The sequence below is a fragment of the Pseudophryne corroboree genome, chromosome 1, assembly GCF_028390025.1.
Source record: "Pseudophryne corroboree isolate aPseCor3 chromosome 1, aPseCor3.hap2, whole genome shotgun sequence".
NCBI lineage: Eukaryota > Metazoa > Chordata > Amphibia > Anura > Myobatrachidae > Pseudophryne > Pseudophryne corroboree.
This window is the reverse complement of record NC_086444.1, coordinates 780,749,183-780,776,125: the sequence shown is the minus strand read 5'-3', so window position 1 is coordinate 780,776,125 and position 26,943 is coordinate 780,749,183. Positions and strand designations below refer to the sequence as shown.

General features: G+C 44.9%; 1 protein-coding gene across 2 annotated transcripts in view; it reads left to right on the top strand.

Moving 5' to 3' along the window:
• The window catches only part of LOC134910195 (alcohol dehydrogenase 1-like), a 177,551-nt gene that overhangs the window by 138,985 nt on the left and 11,623 nt on the right, over positions 1-26,943 (top strand). For both annotated transcript variants that reach the window (XM_063917968.1, XM_063917962.1), the window contains exons 6-7: positions 18,540-18,800; positions 21,815-21,950. In XM_063917968.1, coding sequence (XP_063774038.1) covers positions 18,540-18,800; positions 21,815-21,950 — 397 coding nt within the window. The remainder of the gene's footprint in view (positions 1-18,539; positions 18,801-21,814; positions 21,951-26,943) is intronic.

Below are 26,943 nucleotides of genomic sequence, written 5' to 3'. Positions count from 1 at the left end.
GCGCGATGAAGCACCTAGTATATATATAATATAGGCAAACAAACGATGCGGCACTCACGAACACTTGATAAGAATCACAGACACCAGCAAAGGTAACTTCAACGTTTCAATCCTTTAAGGATTTTCGTCAGGAGCAAATACAATACATGATAAGATCAATAAACTCACCTTATATCCCGACCGAACATAAGTGACCCACGTGTGGAAAGCTGCACGCTCCGGCGCGAAGGACCGCCCGACGAGCACTGGCGCAGAGTGGTGACGTCATCGCGCATCAGCGCGACGCACGTCAGTGTTGTCATAGAAACCCGGTCACTGTAAACCAACAGATCATAATAGTCCCACAGCCGTGAAGCTACATACATAATCAATAAATGCAAAATCAAAAGATAATACACAAGTTGCCAAGGCAATATATCCATCGTCAATCAGGTATAACAGTTCTAAACACAAAGTGGCAGAGTAGATTGATATAGAGATGAGCGCCTGAAATTTTTCGGGTTTTGTGTTTTGGTTTTGGGTTCGGTTCCGCGGCCGTGTTTTGGGTTCGAACGCGTTTTGGCAAAACCTCACCGAATTTTTTTGTCGGATTCGGGTGTGTTTTGGATTCGGGTGTTTTTTTCAAAAAACACTAAAAAACAGCTTAAATCATAGAATTTGGGGGTCATTTTGATCCCAAAGTATTATTAACCTCAAAAACCATAATTTACACTCATTTTCAGTCTATTCTGAATACCTCACACCTCACAATATTATTTTTAGTCCTAAAATTTGCACCGAGGTCGCTGTGTGAGTAAGATAAGCGACCCTAGTGGCCGACACAAACACCGGGCCCATCTAGGAGTGGCACTGCAGTGTCACGCAGGATGTCCCTTCCAAAAAACCCTCCCCAAACAGCACATGACGCAAAGAAAAAAAGAGGCGCAATGAGGTAGCTGTGTGAGTAAGATTAGCGACCCTAGTGGCCGACACAAACACCGGGCCCATCTAGGAGTGGCACTGCAGTGTCACGCAGGATGGCCCTTCCAAAAAACCCTCCCCAAACAGCACATGACGCAAAGAAAAAAAGAGGCGCAATGAGGTAGCTGTGTGAGTAAGATTAGCGACCCTAGTGGCCGACACAAACACCGGGCCCATCTAGGAGTGGCACTGCAGTGTCACGCAGGATGTCCCTTCCAAAAAACCCTCCCCAAACAGCACATGACGCAAAGAAAAAAAGAGGCGCAATGAGGTAGCTGACTGTGTGAGTAAGATTAGCGACCCTAGTGGCCGACACAAACACCGGGCCCATCTAGGAGTGGCACTGCAGTGTCACGCAGGATGTCCCTTCCAAAAAACCCTCCCCAATCAGCACATGATGCAAAGAAAAAGAAAAGAAAAAAGAGGTGCAAGATGGAATTGTCCTTGGGCCCTCCCACCCACCCTTATGTTGTATAAACAAAACAGGACATGCACACTTTAACCAACCCATCATTTCAGTGACAGGGTCTGCCACACGACTGTGACTGATATGACGGGTTGGTTTGGACCCCCCCCAAAAAAGAAGCAATTAATCTCTCCTTGCACAAACTGGCTCTACAGAGGCAAGATGTCCACCTCATCTTCACCCTCCGATATATCACCGTGTACATCCCCCTCCTCACAGATTATCAATTCGTCCCCACTGGAATCCACCATCTCAGCTCCCTGTGTACTTTGTGGAGGCAATTGCTGCTGGTCAATGTCTCCGCGGAGGAATTGATTATAATTCATTTTAATGAACATCATCTTCTCCACATTTTCTGGATGTAACCTCGTACGCCGATTGCTGACAAGGTGAGCGGCGGCACTAAACACTCTTTCGGAGTACACACTTGTGGGAGGGCAACTTAGGTAGAATAAAGCCAGTTTGTGCAAGGGCCTCCAAATTGCCTCTTTTTCCTGCCAGTATAAGTACGGACTGTGTGACGTGCCTACTTGGATGCGGTCACTCATATAATCCTCCACCATTCTATCAATGTTGAGAGAATCATATGCAGTGACAGTAGACGACATGTCCGTAATCGTTGTCAGGTCCTTCAGTCCGGACCAGATGTCAGCATCAGCAGTCGCTCCAGACTGCCCTGCATCACCGCCAGCGGGTGGGCTCGGAATTCTGAGCCTTTTCCTCGCACCCCCAGTTGCGGGAGAATGTGAAGGAGGAGATGTTGACAGGTCGCGTTCCGCTTGACTTGACAATTTTGTCACCAGCAGGTCTTTCAACCCCAGCAGACCTGTGTCTGCCGGAAAGAGAGATCCAAGGTAGGCTTTAAATCTAGGATCGAGCACGGTGGCCAAAATGTAGTGCTCTGATTTCAACAGATTGACCACCCGTGAATCCTTGTTAAGCGAATTAAGGGCTGCATCCACAAGTCCCACATGCCTAGCGGAATCGCTCCCTTTTAGCTCCTTCTTCAATGCCTCCAGCTTCTTCTGCAAAAGCCTGATGAGGGGAATGACCTGACTCAGGCTGGCAGTGTCTGAACTGACTTCACGTGTGGCAAGTTCAAAGGGCATCAGAACCTTGCACAACGTTGAAATCATTCTCCACTGCACTTGAGACAGGTGCATTCCACCTACTATATCGTGCTCAATTGTATAGGCTTGAATGGCCTTTTGCTGCTCCTCCAACCTCTGAAGCATATAGAGGGTTGAATTCCACCTCGTTACCACTTCTTGCTTCAGATGATGGCAGGGCAGGTTCAGTAGTTTTTGGTGGTGCTCCAGTCTTCTGTACGTGGTGCCTGTACGCCGAAAGTGTCCCGCAATTTTTCTGGCCACCGACAGCATCTCTTGCACGCCCCTGTCGTTTTTTAAAAAATTCTGCACCACCAAATTCAAGGTATGTGCAAAACATGGGACGTGCTGGAATTTGCCCATATTTAATGCACACACAATATTGCTGGCGTTGTCCGATGCCACAAATCCACAGGAGAGTCCAATTGGGGTAAGCCATTCCGCGATGATCTTCCTCAGTTGCCGTAAGAGGTTTTCAGCTGTGTGCGTATTCTGGAAAGCGGTGATACAAAGCGTAGCCTGCCTAGGAAAGAGTTGGCGTTTGCGAGATGCTGCTACTGGTGCCGCCGCTGCTGTTCTTGCGGCGGGAGTCCATACATCTACCCAGTGGGCTGTCACAGTCATATAGTCCTGACCCTGCCCTGCTCCACTTGTCCACATGTCCGTGGTTAAGTGGACATTGGGTACAACTGCATTTTTTAGGACACTGGTGAGTCTTTTTCTGACGTCCGTGTACATTCTCGGTATCGCCTGCCTAGAGAAGTGGAACCTAGATGGTATTTGGTAACGGGGGCACACTGCCTCAATAAATTGTCTAGTTCCCTGTGAACTAACGGCGGATACCGGACGCACGTCTAACACCAACATAGTTGTCAAGGACTCAGTTATCCGCTTTGCAGTAGGATGACTGCTGTGATATTTCATCTTCCTCGCAAAGGACTGTTGAACAGTCAATTGCTTACTGGAAGTAGTACAAGTGGGCTTACGACTTCCCCTCTGGGATGACCATCGACTCCCAGCGGCAACAACAGCAGCGCCAGCAGCAGTAGGCGTTACACGCAAGGATGCATCGGAGGAATCCCAGGCAGGAGAGGACTCGTCAGAATTGCCAGTGACATGGCCTGCAGGACTATTGGCATTCCTGGGGAAGGAGGAAATTGACACTGAGGGAGTTGGTGGGGTGGTTTGCGTGAGCTTGGTTACAAGAGGAAGGGATTTACTGGTCAGTGGACTGCTTCCGCTGTCACCCAAAGTTTTTGAACTTGTCACTGACTTATTATGAATGCGCTGCAGGTGACGTATAAGGGAGGATGTTCCGAGGTGGTTAACGTCCTTACCCCTACTTATTACAGCTTGACAAAGGGAACACACGGCTTGACACCTGTTGTCCGCATTTCTGGTGAAATACCTCCACACCGAAGAGCTGATTTTTTTGGTATTTTCACCTGGCATGTCAACGGCCATATTCCTCCCACGGACAACAGGTGTCTCCCCGGGTGCCTGACTTAAACAAACCACCTCACCATCAGAATCCTCCTGGTCAATTTCCTCCCCAGCGCCAGCAACACCCATATCCTCCTCATCCTGGTGTACTTCAACACTGACATCTTCAATCTGACTATCAGGAACTGGACTGCGGGTGCTCCTTCCAGCACTTGCAGGGGGCGTGCAAATGGTGGAAGGCGCATGCTCTTCACGTCCAGTGTTGGGAAGGTCAGGCATCGCAACCGACACAATTGGACTCTCCTTGTGGATTTGGGATTTCGAAGAATGCACAGTTCTTTGCTGTGCTGCTTTTGCCAGCTTGAGTCTTTTCATTTTTCTAGCGAGAGGCTGAGTGCTTCCATCCTCATGTGAAGCTGAACCACTAGCCATGAACATAGGCCAGGGCCTCAGCCGTTCCTTGCCACTCCGTGTGGTAAATGGCATATTGGCAAGTTTACGCTTCTCCTCCGACAATTTTATTTTAGGTTTTGGAGTCCTTTTTTTACTGATATTTGGTGTTTTGGATTTGACATGCTCTGTACTATGACATTGGGCATCGGCCTTGGCAGACGACGTTGCTGGCATTTCATCGTCTCGGCCATGACTAGTGGCAGCAGCTTCAGCACGAGGTGGAAGTGGATCTTGATCTTTCCCTAATTTTAGAACCTCAACATTTTTGTTCTCCATATTTTAATAGGCACAACTAAAAGGCACCTCAGGTAAACAATGGAGATGGATGGATTGGATACTAGTATACAATTATGGACGGGCTGCCGAGTGCCGACACAGAGGTAGCCACAGCCGTGAACTACCGCACTGTACTGTGTCTGCTGCTAATATATAGACTGGTTGATAAAGAGATAGTATACTCGTAACTAGTATGTATGTATAAAGAAAGAAAAAAAAAAACCACGGTTAGGTGGTATATACAATTATGGACGGGCTGCCGAGTGCCGACACAGAGGTAGCCACAGCCGTGAACTACCGCACTGTACTGTGTCTGCTGCTAATATATAGACTGGTTGATAAAGAGATAGTATACTCGTAACTAGTATGTATGTATAAAGAAAGAAAAAAAAACCACGGTTAGGTGGTATATACAATTATGGACGGGCTGCCGAGTGCCGACACAGAGGTAGCCACAGCCGTGAACTACCGCACTGTACTGTGTCTGCTGCTAATATATAGACTGGTTGATAAAGAGATAGTATACTCGTAACTAGTATGTATGTATAAAGAAAGAAAAAAAAACCACGGTTAGGTGGTATATACAATTATGGACGGGCTGCCGAGTGCCGACACAGAGGTAGCCACAGCCGTGAACTACCGCACTGTACTGTGTCTGCTGCTAATATATAGACTGGTTGATAAAGAGATAGTATACTCGTAACTAGTATGTATGTATAAAGAAAGAAAAAAAAACCACGGTTAGGTCACTGGTATATACAATTATGGACGGGCTGCCGAGTGCCGACACAGAGGTAGCCACAGCCATGAACTACCGCACTGTACTGTGTCTGCTGCTAATATAGACTGGTTGATAAAGAGATAGTATACTACTAATATTATATATACTGGTGGTCAGGTCACTAGTCACACTGGCAGTGGCACTCCTGCAGCAAAAGTGTGCACTGTTTAATTTTAATATAATATTATGTACTCCTGGCTCCTGCTATAACCTATAACTGGCACTGCAGTAGTGCTCCCCAGTCTCCCCCACAATTATAAGCTGTGTGAGCTGAGCAGTCAGACAGATATATAATATATATAGATGATGCAGCACACTGGCCTGAGCCTGAGCAGTGCACACAGATATGGTATGTGACTGACTGAGTCACTGTGTGTATCGCTTTTTTCAGGCAGAGAACGGATATATTAAATAAACTGCACTGTGTGTCTGGTGGTCACTCACTATATAATATATTATGTACTCCTGGCTCCTGCTATAACCTATAACTGGCACTGCAGTAGTGCTCCCCAGTCTCCCCCACAATTATAAGCTGTGTGAGCTGAGCAGTCAGACAGATATATATAATATTATTTATATATAGATAATAGATGATGCAGCACACTGGCCTGAGCAGTGCACACAGATATGGTATGTGACTGAGTCACTGTGTGCTGTGTATCGCTTTTTTCAGGCAGAGAACGGATTATAAATAAAACTGGTGGTCACTGGTCACTATCAGCAAAACTCTGCACTGTACTGAGTACTCCTAATGCTCCCCAAAATTAGTAAATCAAGTGTCTCTCTAATCTATTCTAAACGGAGAGGACGCCAGCCACGTCCTCTCCCTATCAATCTCAATGCACGTGTGAAAATGGCGGCGACGCGCGGCTCCTTATATAGAATCCGAGTCTCGCGATAGAATCCGAGCCTCGCGAGAATCCGACAGCGTCATGATGACGTTCGGGCGCGCTCGGGTTAACCGAGCAAGGCGGGAAGATCCGAGTCGCTCGGACCCGTGAAAAAAAACATGAAGTTCTGGCGGGTTCGGATTCAGAGAAACCGAACCCGCTCATCTCTAATTGATATCCCAACATAATCGCCTTAAAGCACAATCTAACAGTGCCACTCAATTGACGCCATGTTAATCGGATCAAAGAGATGGCAGTATATTAATCAAGTAGGGATAATCTCAATGTTATGGCAAACAATTATATATATGTGAGTGCCACTGTTGAAAAAATCCCACACAACAGAAATCCTCATGGTAATAAAAGTGCTTTAAGAAAACGTAGAGAAGGTAATAGCATCGTTCAAACCTTTAGGGCTAATCACATTTAGGCGAAAAATCCATTCGGCCTCTCTTTTTAGCAGCAGGGCATTGCGATCACCACCCCTACGTAATGGGGGAATGTGGTCGATCATCCTATACCTCAAGCTATTTAACGGGTGTTTAGCCAATAGAAAATGTCGCGCCACAGGTTGCTCACTAGAGCCGCTATTAATGGCAAGGCGTATGGCAGAGCGATGTGCCCCCATCCTTTCTTTAAATTTTCTCTGTGTTTTTCCTATATAGGATAACCCGCAAGGACAGAGTAGTTGGTAAACGACATAAGAACTTTCACTGGTCAAGTGAAAGCGAATCTTGTATCTAGTGCCCAAATGTGGGTGACCAAACGTGTCCCCCGTAATAAGGAAGCTGCATGTAGTGCAAGGGCACTTGAAGCACCCATTCTGTCTCTTAGCCAGAAAATTCCTACTCTCACTGATATTATTAACGGCAATATCTGTTTTAACAAGTAGATCTCTCAGATTTTTTGGACGTGAGTAACATGTCATCAATGAAGTATTGGCCAGCCCTAAATCTGTATCTGATGTAATGATTGGCCACAATTTTTTAGAAACTTGATTGACTTTAGGTGAATGGGTATTGAATTTATTGACCCAATGTAGTCTATTAGGGTTCTGTTTGGAGGTCTGTTTCAATAATAATTTATGTCTATCTAAAGACATCGCTTTATTTTTAGCCGTGAGTAACGACTTCAGATGATAACCCCTATTTAAGAATTTATCAATTAACCAATCAATTTGATCAGATGCTTTAGATAAATCACTGTTAATTCTCATAATGCAAACCATCTGAGAGAAAGGAAGCCCCATTTTCAGGTTCACTGGGTGACAGCTCTGGAAATGAAGAAGAGAGTTCCTGTCAGTATCCTTAGAAAATAGGGTGGTCGTGATATTACCTTCTTGTATACTGATTTTAACATCAAGAAACTTAATATCAGCCTGACTCATCTCAAATGTTAATTTAACCGGTGAGTCAGATATGTTGTGGGCCTCAAACAGTGATCTCAACTCAATTTCGGACCTCAACCAGATCAACAGCAGGTCGTCAATAAATCTTGTGTATAGCATAATTTTCTCAGCAATAACAGGATTATCAAAAAATAATGATTTTTCCACATCAAACATAAAGGTATTAGCATAACTGGGGGCCACAGAAGATCCCATGGCACACCCAGTTATTTGAAGAAAAAACTTATTGTCAAACATAAAGAAATTTCTCTTTAAGACCAATTCCAGCATTTGCAACAAACAATCAACATGTATCTCAGAGTGTTCATTGTGTTGCAATAACAAGCCTTTAACTGCAGCAATCCCTTCCACATGAGGGATCACAGTATACAGGCTAGATACATCAGCCGTAACCAGCCACGCTGATGGCGGGATTGGCCCAAGGGCTTCCAATTTATTCAATAATGAGGTGGTATCCAATAAAAAGTTACGATGTTGTTGAACTATTGGTTGCAACACAGAATCTAAAAAGATCGATGTAGGTTGGAATAATGAGCCCCTCGCTGATACAATAGGACGACCGGGGGGGGGGGGGAGTCAAACTTTTATGGATCTTAGGCAGTGTATAGAGCAATGGAATGATGGGATATTTAGGTAATAAAATATCAAAAATACGCTCATCAATCAACTTGATATCTATAGCATGCACCAGCACCTCACGAAGCTCAGTGGAAAAAGCGGTAGTAGGATTATTCTTAAGTGGTTGATAGACTTTATCATCTTCAAGCTGTCGATAAATTTCCATCTTATAATCATGCAAAACCACTCCACCCCCTTTATCCGCCGGGCGGATCACCAATGATTGGTTGGAAGATAAAGATGTAATAGCTTCACGTTCCAATTTCGTTAGATTGAGGTGTGATGATTTCTCCACCCCAACATCAGACATAACATCATGATCAAGTAAACGAATGAAGGTCTTGATGGAAGCATTATTGGATGGTGGATCAAAACTAGAACCTTTTTGTAAACGTTTAAGTTGTGGTGGTATAGGGATTTGTGCAGATGTGGTACAGGAGGCCTCTTTCTTATGAAAAAATTCTTTGATTTTTAATTGTTTCTGTAAACAGAATTTTTCCATTTGCCAATTAAAGGCATTAAAGCCAGTGGATGGAATAAATGATAGTCCTTTCGAAAGAAGGCTTGTTTCACTAGGGCTGAGGTCATATGATGACAGATTGAAGACTATTTCTTCCTTGATTGTGCCGGTGGTTTGGTGCTCAGGTTTTTGTCTTCTATTCTGGCCCCCTCGCCTATTGAATCTTCTGGCTCTCTTCTTCCCCTGTTCCTGGTTGCTGCCGCTAAAGGGATAAATTCCTTATTTTTTCTGCGGTATGACTTGGGTTTATCAACCTCACTCGCCGTGCTGTTACCCTCCTGAGAGGATTCTGTATCCAAGTTACCTTTCGGATACCGATTTCTACGAAAGAAAGGTTTGCGTTCCTTATTTTGCTGACCACTTGAATTGTTGCCGGTTAGCCATCTATATACCTGATGGTGTTCATAATCGAGGGTCACTTTAGATAATTTCTCACGTTTATATTTCAGCACATCTCTTTTGTAAATAGTAAGTTGATTGCCCAATTTATTCAACCAGTCGTTATCAGGGTCAGTTTGCAAGCAAGAAATGAATTTAGACTCAAATGTTGCAATTTTGCTCTGAATATTGGAATCCTATCATGTATTGTATTTGCTCCTGACGAAAATCCTTAAAGGATTGAAACGTTGAAGTTACCTTTGCCGGTGTCTGTGATTCTTATCAAGTGTTCGTGAGTGCCGCATCGTTTGTTTGCCTATATCCCTTTTTATGAGGGCACCAGAACCAGATCATTTCAAGGTGGAGTGCCGGGTACATTGCTCAGTGTATGTATGTGTGTGTGTATATATATATATATATATATATATATATATATATATATATAACATAGGAACATAGAATTTGACGGCAGAAAAGAACCACTTTACCCATCTAGTCTGCCAATGTACACGCACACCTACACGCTATGGTTAATTCTTTTTGGGAGCCAATTAACCTACCAGTATATTTTTGGATTGTGAAAGCAAACCAGACTACACGCTGGAAACCCACGCAAGCACATGGAAAATATACAAACTCCACTCAGTTAGGGTAGTGGTGGGAATCGATACCACAACATCAGTGCTGTGAGGCAGTAATGCTAAACATTACTCCGTACATATTGTGGACAGTCTGTGGGCAGTTTAGTTGTGTCTACCACATAAAGCTAGCCCCGTCATATGCATCTTTATGTGAAGTCTCTAGTCCCAATAAATTCAAATCACATCCCCGATATGAACCACTTCATATATCACCCTAAAGCTACTGTTAGATAATTAAACTCCTAATAATAAAGATTGCACATACATTTTGGGACCATTTGATGTGGTGACCCAATAGTCAGATTTAACCAGACTGATAAAATTGGACATATCACTGTTTATCAAGTAGCTAGTAACTATACCAAGTAGCTAGTTCACATGCTATTAGAGTGTTTTTAAAGCTATGTTTATTCACACGCTTAATTGAACACAAAAAGACTGTGTAATGGACTAAAAATGCCAACGTTCCATTGAAGTGGCATAATACTGTACACAATATTCCCAGTTACAAGCAAATATCCCTACAGTTACTGGTCTAGTTTTACTGCTGGGCAAATCTTGAACCTGTCTTTTCAATCAAGTACTCCTATTGGGCCAGATGTACTAAGCCTTGAAAAGTGATAAATTGCACGATGACAAAGCACCAGCCAACCAGCTCCCAACTGTCATTTTTCAAACACAGCCTGTGACATGACAGTTAGGAGATGATTGTATAGCGCGCCATCACCGTGAAATCTGTCACCCTTTCAAGGCTTAGTACATCTCCCCCATTGTCTTAAATTATGACGATCTTGAATTGTGTCCATGAACTGACTGAAAAAACTATTGTCGGTAAACAATTGCAGGCGATACTTTACATAGTTCCCGGACCCATGCATTAGCAAGCAAAAATGGGTCTCTGAGGGCCACTTATCAGGGATTCTACTTCACGTGTATGCCTAATCCCTGATATATATTGAATCCATGGTATGCAAAGCAGCGGCACTCGGAGACTTTCATCAAGAATAAAGTGTATTTCACAACTACAACTCCAATGTTTCGGGGCGTTCTAGCCCCTTTGTCAAGGTGAATAGAACACAACAAAACGTTGTAGTTGTAGTTGTGAAACACAAGTCTCTGAGTGCCGCTGCTTTGCATACCATGGATTCTGTTTCAAAAGTCTACCAGAGGGCACCGAAGCATTGTGACCTATTAGGAGGAGTGCCGGTCCACCAAAGGAAGTGTGTATGTATGTATGTATGTATATGTGTGTGTGTGTGTGTGTATATATATATATATATATATATATATTAGTGATGAGCGGATTCGGATCCTCGGAATCCGACCCGCCCGAACTTCACCTTTTTTTTTTACACGGGTCCGAGCGACTCGGATCCTCCCGCCTTGCTCGGTTAACCCGAGCGCGCCCGAACGTCATCATCCCGCTGTCGGATTCTCGTGAGACTCGGATTCTATATAAGGAGCCGCGCGTCGCCGCCATTTTCACACGTGCATTGAGATTGATAGGGAGAGGACGTGGCTGGCGTCCTCTCCGTTATAGTAGAACACAGTGACTTAGTTAGTTATAATTGTGGGGAGGATTGGGGATGGGGAGCAGCTGTTACGGAGTACAGTGCAGGGTTTTGATTATACCACCAGTGAGTTTAATCCTTTGTTTCTCTGCCTGAAAAAAAACGCTCCGACCACCATATCTGTGCTCACTCAATGTGCTGCACTGCTGCATGATATATCTGTGCTGAGTGCACTGCTCTGCTCACACTGCCAAATTGTGGGGACTGGGGAGCAGTTATAGCAGGAGTACAGTGCACAGTTTTGCTGACAGGGACCACCAGTCCAGTATACGTTTGTCTGCCTGAAAAATACTCCTGTTGTGTTTTTTTTTTCTTCATCCTAGTTTAGCAGTCTGCTGACAGTGTCCACCAGGTCCGTTATACAGTATATATATATATATATATATATATATATATATATATATATATATATATATATATAAGCAGCAGTACGGTAGGCCACGGCTGTACCTACCTCTGTGTCGTCCATAAGTAATATAATACTATACTATCCATCCATCTACATTGTATACCTGTGGTGGCTTTTAGTTGTGCGCAAAATATGGAGAACAAAAATGTGGAGGTTAAAAAAAAATAGGGAAAGATCAAGATCCACTTACACCTCGTGCTGAAGCTGCTGCCACTAGTCATGGCCGAGACGATGAAATGCCATCAACGTCGTCTGCCAAGGCCGATGCCCAATGTCATAGTAGAGAGCATGTAAAATCCAAAACACAAAAGATCAGTAATAAAATGACCCAAAAATCAAAATTAAAAGCGTCTGAGGAGAAGCGTAAACTTGCCAATATGCCATTTACGACACGGAGTGGCAAGGAACGGCTGAGGCCCTGGCCTATGTTCATGGCTAGTGGTTCAGCTTCACATGAGGATGGAAGCACTCATCCTCTCGCTAGAAAAAAGAAAAGACTTGCGGCAAAAGCACAGCAAAGAACTGTGTGTTCTTCGAAATCACAAATCCCAAAGGAGAGTCCAATTGTGTCGGTTGCGATGCCTGACCTTCCCAACACTGGACGGGAAGAGCTTGCGCCTTCCACCATTTGCACGCCCCCTGCAAGTGTTGAAAGGAGCACCCGCAGTCCATTTCAGTGTTGAAGTACACCAGGATGAGGATATGGGTGTTGCTGGCGCTGGGGAGGAAATTGACAAGGAGGATTCTGATGGTGAGGTGGTTTGTTTAAGTCAGGCACCCGGGGAGACACCTGTTGTCCGTGGGAGGAATATGGCCATTGACATGTCTGGTGAAAATACCATAAAAATCAGCTCTTCAGTGTGGAAGTATTTCAACAGAAATGCGGACAACAGGTGTCAAGCCGTGTGTTGCCTTTGTCAAGCTGTAATAAGTAGGGGTAAGGACGTTAACCACCTCGGAACATCCTCCCTTATACGTCACCTGCAGCGCATTCATAATAAGTCAGTGACAAGTTCAAAAACTTTGGGCGGAAGCAGTCCACTGACCAGTAAATCCCTTCCTCTTGTAACCAAGCTCGCGCAAACCACACCACCAACTCCCTCAGTGTCAATTTCCTCCTTACCCAGGAATGCCAATAGTCCTGCAGGCCATATCACTGGCAAGTCTGACGAGTCCTCTCCTGCCTGGGATTCCTCCGATGCATCCTTGAGTGTAATGCCTACTGCTGCTGGCGCTGCTGTTGTTGCTGCTGGGAGTCGATCGTCATCCCAGAGGGGAAGTCGGAAGACCACTTGTACTACTTCCAGTAAGCAATTGACTGTCCAACAGTCCTTTGCGAGGAAGATGAAATATCACAGCAGTCATCCTGTTGCAAAGCGGATAACTGAGGCCTTGACAACTATGTTGGTGTTAGACGTGCGTCTGGTATCCGCCGTTAGTTCACGGGGAACTAGACAATTGCTTGAGGTAGTGTGCCCCCGTTACCAAATACCATCTGGGTTCCACTTCTCTAGGCAGGCGATACAGAGAATGTACACGGACGTCAGAAAGACTCACCAGTGTCCTAAAAAATGCAGTTGTACCCAATGTCCACTTAACCACGGACATGTGGAGCAGGGCAGACTCAGGACTACATGACTGTGACAGCCCACTGGGTAGATGTATTGCCTCCCGCTGCAAGAACAGCATCGGCGGCACCAGTAGCAGCATCTCGCAAACGCCAACTCATTCCTAGGCAGGCCACGCTTTGTATCACCGCTTTCCAGAATACGCACACAGCTGAAAACCTCTTACGGCAACTGAGGAAGATCATCGCAGAATGGCTTACCCCAATTGGACTCTCCTGGGGATTTGTGACATCGGACAATGCCAGCAATATTGTGCGTGCATTACATCTGGGCAAATTCCAGCACGTCCCATGTTTTGCACATACCTTGAATTTGGTGGTGCAGAATTATTTTTTTTAAAAACGACAGGGGCGTGCAAGAGATTCTGTCGGTGGCCAGAAGAATTGCGGGCCACTTTCGGCGTGCAGGCACCGCGTACAGAAGACTGGAGCACCACCAAAAACACCTGAACCTGCCCTGCCATCATCTGAAGCAAGAGGTGGTAACGAGGTGGAATTCAACCCTCTATATGCTTCAGAGGATGGAGGAGCAGCAAAAGGCCATTCAAGCCTATACATCTGCCCACGATATAGGCAAAGGAGGTGGAATGCACCTGTCTCAAGCGCAGTGGAGAATGATTTCAACGTTGTGCAAGGTTCTGCAACCCTTTGAACTTGCCACACGTGAAGTCAGTTCAGACACTGCCAGCCTGAGTCAGGTCATTCCCCTCATCAGGCTTTTGCAGAAGAAGCTGGAGGCATTGAAGGAGGAGCTAAAACAGAGCGATTCCGCTAGGCATGTGGGACTTGTGGATGGAGCCCTTCATTCGCTTAACCAGGATTCACGGGTGGTCAATCTGTTGAAATCAGAGCACTACATTTTGGCCACCGTGCTCGATCCTAGATTTAAAACCTACGTTGGATCTCTCTTTCCGGCAGACACAAGTCTGCAGAGGTTCAAAGAACTGCTGGTGAGAAAATTGTCAAGTCAAGCGGAACGCGACCCGTCAACATCTCCTCCTTCACATTCTCCCGCAACTGGGGGTGCGAGGAAAAGGCTACGAATTCCGAGCCCACCCGCTGGCGGTGATGCAGGGCAGTCTGGAGCGGCTGCTGATGCTGACATCTGGTCCGGACTGAAGGACCTGACAACGATTACTGACATGTCGTCTACTGTTACTGCATATGATTCTCTCACCATTGAAAGAATGGTGGAGGATTATATGAGTGACCGCATCCAAGTAGGCACGTCAGACAGTCCGTACGTATACTGGAAGGAAAAAGAGGCAATTTGGAGGCCCTTGCAGAAACTGGCTTTATTCTACCTAAGTTGCCCTCCCTCCAGTGTGTACTCCGAAAGAGTGTTTAGTGCCGCCGCTCACCTTGTCAGCAATCGGCGTACTAGGTTACTTCCAGAAAATGTGGAGAAGATGATGTTCATTAAAATGAATTATAATCCATTCCTCCATGGAGACATTCACCAGCAGCAATTGCCTCCAGAAAGTACACGGGGATCTGAGATGGTGGATTCCAGTGGGGACGAATTAATAATCTGTGAGGAGGGGGATGTACACAGTGAAAGGGGTGATGAATCGGACGATGATGATGAGGTGGACATCTTGCCTCTGTAGAGCCAGTTTGTGCAAGGAGAGATTGCTTCTTTTTTGGTGGGGGCCCAAACCAACCAGTCATTTCAGTCACAGTCGTGTGGCAGACCCTGTCGCTGAAATGATGGGTTGGTTAAAGTGTGCATGTCCTGTTTATACAACATAAGGGTGGGTGGGAGGGCCCAAGGACAATTACATCTTCTTCTTTCTTCTTTCTTCTTTCTTCTTTCTTTTTTGTCATGTGCTGTTTGGGGAGTATTTTTTGAAAGGACCATCCTGCCTGACACTGCAGTGCCACTCCTAGATGGGCCAGGTGTTTGTCGGCCACTTGTGTCGCTTAGCTTAGCCATCCAGCGACCTAGGTGCAAATTTTAGAACTAAAAATAATATTGTGAGGTGTTCAGAATAGACTGGAAATGAGTGTAAATTAAGGTTATTGAGGTTAATAATACTATGGGATCAAAATGACCCCCAAATTCAATGATTTAAGCTGTTTTTTTTTTTTTAGGGTTTTTTGAAAAAAAACACCCGAATCCAAAACACACCCGAATCCGACAAAAAAAAATTCGGTGAGGTTTTGCCAAAACGCGTTCGAACCCAAAACACGGCCGCGGAACCGAACCCAAAACCAAAACACAAAACCCGAAAAATTTCCGGTGCACATCACTAATATATATATATATATATACTTTATTTGGGACCCAGTACCAAAAAAAAAACAATTTGGGACCCAGAACCATAACCCCAAAAAATTATATGCAGCCAGAAAAATTCAACAGAGTTTGAAGTTCTCTCTGAGACACCTCCGCATGCTGTGGCTGTGTGAACGGCACGGGCACGCTAGGAATCCTTCCTCTTTCATCCCTGCAGCCTGCGCTCAGGCCAGTCACCGAGCCACAGGCTGCAGCTGCATATTCCATTGGACAGCTGAGCTGTCTCTCAGCAGCGCAGCAGAGCTCTTCAGCGCCGGCGGCTGTGACGGCAGACAGCGGGGAGGAGCTCAGCGCTACGGATCGGATCTGTAACAGAGATCTGATCTGTGGCTGGCGGCGGGGGGCCCTTTTAGATTGGGGAGCCCGGGGTACTTACCCCCGGAGCCCCCCCCCCCCTTCATCAGGCCCTGGATTTGGGTGGGTTATTTTGTTTCTGTGCAGGGTAAATACTGGCTGCTTTATTTTTACACTGCAATTTAGATTTCAGTTTGAACACACCCCACCCAAATCTAACTCTCTCTGCACGTGTTATATATGGCCCCCCTGTAGTGCACATTGGGCCTAATTCAGACTTGATTGTAGATGTGTTAAATTTAGCACATCTATGATCAGTCACTCAGACATGCGGGGGGATGCCCAGCACAGGGCTAGTCTACACCACATGATGCGGGGGGATGCCCAGCACAGGGCTAGTCTACACCACATGTCAGGCCTGACCCCCCCCCCCCCCCCGGTTGAAGTAGCTCTCTGCCAGCGCAGCTCCTGCGCGCCAGCAGGAGCTACTCATCGCTGTGAGGGTTGCAGCGGCTGCGTTTGACGTCACGCAGCAACCGCGGCCTACCCCCCCACCGGCGATCACAGGGCTGAGGCAGCCGTCGGCTGTCTGGCAAGTTTAGGGTCAAAGTGCTGACATGAAGATGGTTGACATAAAAAAGGTAGACACTGTTGTTTTTGGGGGGGGGGGGTGTTATTTTTTTTACTTTTTCATACCTTCTCTGTCCATGTCTGCATAGAGTTGTGCATAAACATTGTGGCGAGCGCAGCAAGCCAACGAGCCCGAAGCATCGTGAGCGAAGAGGGGATGCCTTTCTACAATTAGTTTTGTCATATGGGACCCCTATCTGCACAAACCCCAAAAAGCAAAAATAACCTGGTGTATAATTTTTTTTTATGTCGACCATTTTCATGTCCACCATTTGACCCTGTCTACCTTTTGACCCTGTTGACCTTTTCACTGTCTAACATGTGGTGTCTATCTAGAAACTAATATACCACACCCTGGCTGAGCACCTACTGTATGTTGCACCATGAGTCTTGCACCATCAGGTGCAAAAATTCCAGGCAGGGCTGTTTCTAGACAATTTGACTCCCAGTGCAAGATTTAAAAATGTGCAATCCCCCATTGACATTCAAAAATGTGCCCCCCCAGATATAAAAAACACTATTTTGCGCATGCGCTCCCGAAGAGGGGCATGGTCCCGCTAAAATGGGTATGGCCTCGCAGGAAAAGACTACCTTACACCTTAGTTTTGACCATGCACCAAAAGACCTCGGCCACCAAAGGGAAAAAAATTCCACCATATTAAGCCCCACACAGTAATGCCCTCTGCACCATATTATGCCACACACCACAATGCCCATGATACATTATGCCCTACAGTAAAGCTTCTAATTACTTTTAAATTATCTGCTCGTTGCCAAGGGTTTCATGTGCTGGTTGTCAGACTCATTGCCAGGGGTTTCATGGGCTGGGTGTCTTGCTTGTTGACAGGAGTTTTATGTTCTGGGATCCATGCTCGTTGCCAGGGGTTTCATGCTCTGGGACGGGTGTCATCCTCATTGTCAGGGATGTGCATTGCTTGTTGCCAGGTGTTATGCCCATTGCCAGGGGTAATATCATTGCCAAGGGTGTGTAATGCTCGTTTTCAGGGGTGTGTACAGCTTTATGAGGTAGTGCTGGTCTCTATGTGGTTTATTACAGGAAGTGGGACGCAAGGTGAGGACACTTGTACTGTGCAGGTAGCTCCTCCCAGGGCTCACTCCTTTCTAAATCTCTGCAGCTTTCATCCACTCCCAGTCTCACATGAGACAGGGTGTTGCATGCATCTTGCATTCTGAAAGCTCCTACTCTCCATCCTCCCCACCGTAGTACTCTGCTTGGTAGACTGAGTTTCATGAAATGACTCACTGTGTCATGATGTCATGACACAAACGCATCATTCAGCAAAACTCCACTTCCTGAGCGGATTACTATGTCAGGGAGAAGGGGAGAGCAGTCTTGGACTGGAAAAAGTGCCACGGCGAACGCTCCGTGTAGTCACATGGCTCGTCCGCAGCTAGAAACAACACTGATGCCAGGTGTATGAGGACACATTTATACAATTCCAATGAAGACCATCAGGAAATGCTCAGACAACAAGGAACAAAAGAGCAATCATCTTCTTGAAGCTGTCAATTAGAAGAGCATGTACCAATCAGATATTGTATGAGACAAGCCCCTGGAGGAGGACAGAGCTTAAACAGACATATGACCATTCAGTATATAGGACCCATGTCCCTGTCATAAAATTATCATTGCTGTTCTTAACACAAAATGATGGTATTATGCTCCTATGCAACAAACTAGGGAAAATACTGTAGTAACAGCCCTTTGCTAGATGTTAACTCAACAATATTTTTTTCTGTTACAGGTGAAGCCTGGTTCTACATGTGCAGTATTTGGTTTAGGGGGAGTCGGGTTGTCTGTGGTTATTGGATGTAAAGTAGCAGGTGCTGCCCGAATCATTGGAGTTGATTTAAACAGTGATAAATTTGCAAAAGCAAAAGAGTGCGGAGCCACTGAATGTATTAACCCAAAAGACTACAAACTTCCCATCCATGAAGTCCTGGCACAGATGACCAATGATGGAGTTGACTATGCATTTGAGGTCATTGGAAACACTACAGTGATGGTTAGTAAAGGAAAACTTGTTTTAAAAACTGATGATAGATGTCTGATCTTTATTATGATACCTAGTGTTGTTTATTTGTATTAATTAAAAAAATACATTCAAATAGCAACATTTACAGTTAGGTGAAAACCAGATGGAATGTGTAACTTTGCTGCTTGGCAAACCCCTGTTGTACTGTAGAAGGGAAGGGGTGACAAATTTAAAATGTGCAGACACACTTAAGGCCTCCATACATCAGCAATTGCAAATAAACAATTCACAGATTATGTTATTCCCCCCCCCCCATTTAAAGTTACCCCAATCCACCAACCCATACATTACATATATTTTTCAGTGATTTGCAGATCATTTAGATCAAATATAGTTCTGCTAATCTTCAAAGACTCATCAGTTTACTAGAAACAGTCTGCAGATCTACGGATTGTTACCATACAGTGCACTAGCAATCTACAGCCCCAATTGATCTATTAAATTAAACATGTTGAAAACTCTGACCTAACAATCCAAATCGATTTTAGGTTGGAATCTGCAGTCTGTGAACCACATACATTAGAGTTATTTACACAATCATCAGAAAAACACTAAATTGCCACAATGAATTGCTGATGTATGGGGACCTTTAGATTTGGGAGTGGGGCGATTCATTGTTTAATTAGAAATATCAGTTTTGGCACTATCGGCAGGGATTGTGCTGGAAAACAGGTGAGATTATGGGCCTAATTCAGACCTGACCGTAGCAGCAACTTTGTTAGCAGATGGGCAAAACCATGTGCACTGCAGGGGGGCAGATGTAACATGTGCAGAGAGAGTTAGATTTGGATGGGGTGTGTTCTAACTGAAATCTAAATTGCAATGTATAAATAAAGCAGCCATTATTTACCCTGCACAGAAACAAAATAACTCACCCAAATCTAAGGCTCTCTGAACATGTTATATCTGCCCCCCACTTCCCTGCCGTGCAGATGGTTTTGCCCATCTGCTAACAAAGTTGCTGCTACGATCAGGTCTGAATTAGGCCCAATGTGTGGCTGGAGGGATCTGCCCACACAGAAGAAAAGTGGCATGTGAACACACCTAGAAGCTGCACTAAAGAGACAGAAGCCAGTTAGGGTCCTAGCAGTCAGATAGTCCAGGTGGGAGTGCAGTCAAGGAACAGTGTGGACTTGGATGTGACTGGTGGCTTGAAAGCCAAGGTTCTTGCTTGTATGAGACAGGGAAAACCCTACACCTCTGAACTGCAACTGTGAAGTTGTGGAAGCCAGCCATGCCAGGCCGGAGCCTGTGTTACTCTGCAGGAAGCAGAGTATGAGACCATGGGACTCCATGAGAGATGTTTCATTTACAGGCTAGCTGCCCTGTCAGATAGGGGCCAAGCAGTGAGGTAATGCCCTACACAGGGTAGGATCACTGGCATATCTATAATGAGTGCAAGCTGCGTGGTGCATAAAGGCCCCTGGGTCCAGGGGGGCACACACACTGCACACCCTGCATCCATTTAATTATACTTACCACTCCATCAGCCCAGTGACATCTGCAGAGCTGCAGAAATCACAGGGAAAATGACCACCGCAGCCATTTTCCAGTGATTCATGAATACGTAGTAAACTATCCCCAGGAACGTGGCACAGGTGCCATGTTCCCGGAGATCTACACATGCGCTGTAGACTCTGAAACAATACCAGAGTCTTTTGCACCATCGGAGAGGAGGGGGCCCAATCGGAGTCTGCACATGGGCCCGTTCCTCTCTTACAGTGCCTTTGGCTAGGCTGTTTGCTATATTATGTTCATGTACTGTATGTTTATCCTGACAGTAAAGCATTATTTCATTTGTTCCCTGGAGAAACTGTGTGTGAACTCTTCCTAAGCTCCTAGACACTACAACCCTCTACATAGCTAATTACCCCAAGTCATCACACAGTGTAAAAATAAAGCTGCTTAATGTTTATGGGCTACATACAAAAACTGCCCCAGCAGCTGACGACAACTTTTGCCCTGAGTGCATAATAGTAATGATTAGGCATTAACACTATAAATATATTAATGCCATGAGACATACTGTAAGTGCATCAGTAAGACGGCATCAGCTGTAGCCCATAGAAGCTAGCTAGGGCTGATGAGGAAGGGAGCTGGCTTCCTACAAGTAGCCAGCTCTCTGCCTATCGCAGCCTGGTCTGGCAGGCCCGAAGGGAGGAAACACCTTCCAATGGGACTGCCTGCAGTGTCTGCTTCACAGACAGTAAACAGGGTGGCGGATATTACCTTGGGGCACTGCAGTCCTGCAGCCCATACGTAAAACCCCCCTCTGAACAGGTATAATAATATAACTGGCCTCTACAGACAGAATACAGGACAATCTGTAGGCAGTGGGAACAGTATAATATAGCAGTGACGTGCGGTGGGGTGAGGCAGGCGAGGCAGAGCCTTTTCTGTCATACTTACGTTTAAACCAGAGTTTTGACTGAATAAAATATATGAAAAATACTGATAATATGTTTGAAATATCTTCTTTGCATTATTCTAATAATTTTTTTAGCTTAAACTCTGGAGTAAAAAGTCTATGGCAGATGAGGCAGTGCCTCACCTGTGTATCCTTTCCTCACATCTCTAATTAAAACTTACCAGGTTTCCAGGAGTTTATACTGCTGCACCTGTGTATAATGCCCAGATGTACCCTTTGGCTCATATATTGCATGTAAATCTGTCTCTGGGGTTAGCAAGTGCCTCCTGAGCCATTTAGCTCACCGCACGTCCCTGTAATATAGAATCTAATGTGTTTAATAACAGTTAAACACACTTATTTTAAGTACAACAGTATTCAACTAGTAGACATTTTTTCTTTAGCATTAGCATACAGTATTACATAGTCCTACAAAATGCTGCCACAAGCACTCAGAGCCCACATATAATCTATACCTCATTCACATGACACACTGACTAATGTATTTGTAATGTCATGTAAATTATTAACCAACACTAGGTGAATATTGTTTCATTTTTGTCTGTCATTTCATTAGACATCTGCTCTTTCATCTTCTCACTTTGGCTTTGGAAAAACAATAATGGTTGGAGTAGCTCCATCAAATGCTACTATGTCTTTTGATCCATTACTGATGCTCACTGGACGAACCATGGCAGGAGCTGTGTTTGGAGGTACAGTAATGAGATTATTTGATTTCCACAAGATACTGTGATTGCAGCTACTGTATTGCCCTTATTACTAAATTATCAGAGGAATTGTGTGAATGATAGGTTATTGTTGAGCAAATTTATTAGTGCTGATCATATACTCAGGCCAGAGGCATGGTACCCTAAGCAAGACACTGATTTGGGGTCCCCGTTACTCAAATGGTATGCGGTTACAATACTACCCGTCGGGATCCTGGCTGTCTCAATAATGATGCAGGGATCCCGACAGGGGTACTATGCCGCTGCCAGAATACCGATTCTCCCTCTGCCGGAAAGGCAATGGGTGTCCACACTAACAGCGGCACATTACTGCCTCACTGATATTGGCACAGACTGCCTCACTGACAGCAGCACATCCCCGCCTCAATGACAGCAGCACATCCCCGCCTCAATAACAAGAGCACATCCCTGCCTCAATGACAGAAGCACATCCCCACCTCACTGACGGTAGTCTATCCCCACCTCACTGACAGCAGCACATCCCCACCTCACTGACAGCAGCACATCCCCACCTCACTGACAGCAGCACATCCCCACCTCACTGACAGCAGCAGATCACTGCCTCACTGACAGCAGTACATCCCAGCCTCACTGACAGCAGTACATCCCAGCCTCACTGACAGTAGCACATCCCAGCCTCACTGACAGTAGCACATCCCTGCCTCACTGACAGCGGCACATCCCTGCCTCACTGACAGCGGCACATCCCTGCCTCACTGACAGCGGCACATCCCTGCCTCACTGACAGCAGGACATCCTGCCACACTGACAGCAGGACATCCTGCCACACTGACAGCAGGACATCCTGCCACACTGACAGCAGGACATCCTGCCACACTGACAGCAGGACATCCTGCCACACTGACAGCAGAACATCCTGCCACACTGACAGCAGAACATCCTGCCACACTGACAGCGGTACATCCTGCCACACTTACAGCGGCACATCCTGCCACACTGACTACTGAAGTGGGGGGGTCTGGGGGTGTGGTTAGTACAGTGGGATGGGGCTAGCCCGAAGGAGGAAAGCTACCTCCCACTGTCAATTATTTATATATATATATATATATCTACATTTATAGCAAGTGATGGTTCTCTGGGACGGATTACTGCTCCTCTCCTCTATGTATAAAGAATCAGGCGGCACTCCACGGGTTTAAACAAGTAGAAAATGTATTCAAAGTGAATCAAGAAATGACAAGCATAGTGGACACCAACGTTTCAACGCCTCCTGGGCGTTTTTGTCAAGGTGCTACGCTGTGTGGTGAAAAACAAAACAAAAACCAACTTTTGTTTTTCACCACACAGCGTAGCACCTTGACAAAAACGCCCAGGAGGCGTTGAAACGTTGGTGTCCACTATGCTTGTCATTTCTTTATTCACTTTGAATACATTTTTTACTTGTTTAAACCCGTGGAGTGCCACCTGGTTCTTTATATATAGAGGAGAGGAGCAGTAATCCGTCCCAGAGAACCATCACTTGCTATACTATGGAAGGAGGGCACCCCGGTGGCCGTTAAAAGGACAGTGAGTGCCATTATATACGCATGGATGTGTGTGTGTGTGTGTGTGTGTGTGTGTGTGTGTGTGTGTGTATGTATATATATATATATATATATATATATATATATATATATATATATATATATATATATATATATATATATATATATATATATATATATATATATATATATATTAGAGATGAGCGGGTTCGGTTTCTCTGAAACCGAACCCGCACGAACTTCATGTTTTTTTCACGGGTCCGAGCAGACTCGGATCCTCCCGCCTTGCTCGGTTAACCCGAGCGCGCCCGAACGTCATCATGACGCTGTCGGATTCTCGCGAGACTCGGATTCTATATAAGGAGCCGCGCGTCGCCGCCATTTTCACACGTGCATTGAGATTGATAGGGAGAGGACGTGGCTGGCGTCCTCTCCATTAGAAATTAGATTAGAAGAGAGAGAGAGATTGTGCAGAGTCAGACAGAGTTTACCACAGTGACCAGTGCAGTTGTTGTTAGTTAACTTTTATTTATTTTAATATAATATATCCGTTCTCTGCTATATCCGTTCTCTGCCTGAAAAAAAACGATACACAGCAGCAGCCAGTCACACAGTGTGACTCAGTCTGTGTGCACTCAGCTCAGCCCAGTGTGCTGCACATCAATGTATAAAAGGCAAAGCTTATAATAATTGTGGGGGAGACTGGGGAGCACTGCAGGTTGTTATAGCAGGAGCCCCCAGGAGTACATAATATTATATTAATTTAAAATTAAACAGTGCACACTTTTGCTGCAGGAGTGCCACTGCCAGTGTGACTAGTGGTGACCAGTGCCTGACCACCAGTATAGTAGTATATTGTTGTATGTATTGTATACTATCTCTTTATCAACCAGTCTATATTAGCAGCAGACACAGTACAGTGCGGTAGTTCACGGCTGTGGCTACCTCTGTGTCGGCAGTCGGAACTCGGCAGGCAGTCCGTCCATCCATAATTGTATTACAATATATACCACCTAACCGTGGTATTTTTTTTTCTTTCTTTATACCGTCGTCATAGTGTCATACTAGTTGTTACGAGTATACTACTATCTCTTTATCAACCAGTGTACAGTGCGGTAGTTCACGGCTGTGGCTACCTCTGTGTCGGCAGTCGGCAGGCAGTCCGTCCATCCATAATTGTATTATTATTATAATATATACCACCTAACCGTGGTTTTTTTTTCATTCTTTATACCGTCATAGTGTCATACTAGTTGTTACGAGTATACTACTATCTCTTTATCAACCAGTGTACAGTGCGGTAGTTCACGGCTGTGGCTACCTCTGTGTCGGCAGTCGGCAGGCAGTCCGTCCATCCATAATTGTATTATTATTATAATATATACCACCTAACCGTGTTTTTTTTTTCATTCTTTATACCGTCGTCATAGTGTCATACTAGTTGTTACGAGTATACTACTATCTCTTTATCAACCAGTGTACAGTGCGGTAGTTCACGGCTGTGGCTACCTCTGTGTCGGCAGTCGGCAGGCAGTCCGTCCATCCATAATTGTATTATTATTATAATATATACCACCTAACCGTGGTTTTTTTTTCATTCTTTATACCGTCGTCATAGTGTCATACTAGTTGTTACGAGTATACTACTATCTCTTTATCAACCAGTGTACAGTGCGGTAGTTCACGGCTGTGGCTACCTCTGTGTCGGCAGTCGGCAGGCAGTCCGTCCATCCATAATTGTATTATTATTATAATATATACCACCTAACTGTGGTATTTTTTTTTCTTTCTTTATACCGTCGTCATAGTGTCATACTAGTTGTTACGAGTATACTACTATCTCTTTATCAACCAGTGTACAGTGCGGTAGTTCACGGCTGTGGCTACCTCTGTGTCGGCAGTCGGCAGGCAGTTCGTCCATCCATAATTGTATTATTATTATAATATATACCACCTAACCGTGGTTTTTTTTTCATTCTTTATACCGTCGTCATAGTGTCATACTAGTTGTTACGAGTATACTACTATCTCTTTATCAACCAGTGTACAGTGCGGTAGTTCACGGCTGTGGCTACCTCTGTGTCGGCAGTCGGCAGGCAGTCCGTCCATCCATAATTGTATTATAATATATACCACCTAACCGTGGTTTTTTTTTTCATTCTTTATACCGTCGTCATAGTGTCATACTAGTTGTTACGAGTATACTACTATCTCTTTATCAACCAGTGTACAGTGCGGTAGTTCACGGCTGTGGCTACCTCCGTGTCGGCAGTCGGCAGGCAGTCCGTCCATCCATAATTGTATTATTATTATAATATATACCACCTAACTGTGGTATTTTTTTTTCTTTCTTTATACCGTCGTCATAGTGTCATACTAGTTGTTACGAGTATACTACTATCTCTTTATCAACCAGTGTACAGTGCGGTAGTTCACGGCTGTGGCTACCTCTGTGTCGGCAGTCGGCAGGCAGTCCGTCCATCCATAATTGTATTATTATTATAATATATACCACCTAACCGTGGTTTTTTTTTCATTCTTTATACCGTCGTCATAGTGTCATACTAGTTGTTACGAGTATACTACTATCTCTTTATCAACCAGTGTACAGTGCGGTAGTTCACGGCTGTGGCTACCTCTGTGTCGGCAGTCGGCAGGCAGTCCGTCCATCCATAATTGTATTATTATTATAATATATACCACCTAACCGTGGTTTTTTTTTCATTCTTTATACCGTCGTCATAGTGTCATACTAGTTGTTACGAGTATACTACTATCTCTTTATCAACCAGTGTACAGTGCGGTAGTTCACGGCTGTGGCTACCTCTGTGTCGGCAGTCGGCAGGCAGTCCGTCCATCCATAATTGTATTATTATTATAATATATACCACCTAACCGTGGTTTTTTTTTCATTCTTTATACCGTCGTCATAGTGTCATACTAGTTGTTACGAGTATACTACTATCTCTTTATCAACCAGTGTACAGTGCGGTAGTTCACGGCTGTGGCTACCTCTGTGTCGGCAGTCGGCAGGCAGTCCGTCCATCCATAATTGTATTATTATTATAATATATACCACCTAACCGTGGTTTTTTTTTCATTCTTTATACCGTCGTCATAGTGTCATACTAGTTGTTACGAGTATACTACTATCTCTTTATCAACCAGTGTACAGTGCGGTAGTTCACGGCTGTGGCTACCTCTGTGTCGGCAGTCGGCAGGCAGTCCGTCCATCCATAATTGTATTATTATTATAATATATACCACCTAACCGTGGTTTTTTTATACCACCTAACCGTGGCAGTCCGTCCATAATTGTATACTAGTATCCAATCCATCCATCTCCATTGTTTACCTGAGGTGCCTTTTAGTTCTGCCTATAAAATATGGAGAACAAAAAAGTTGAGGTTCCAAAATTAGGGAAAGATCAAGATCCACTTCCACCTCGTGCT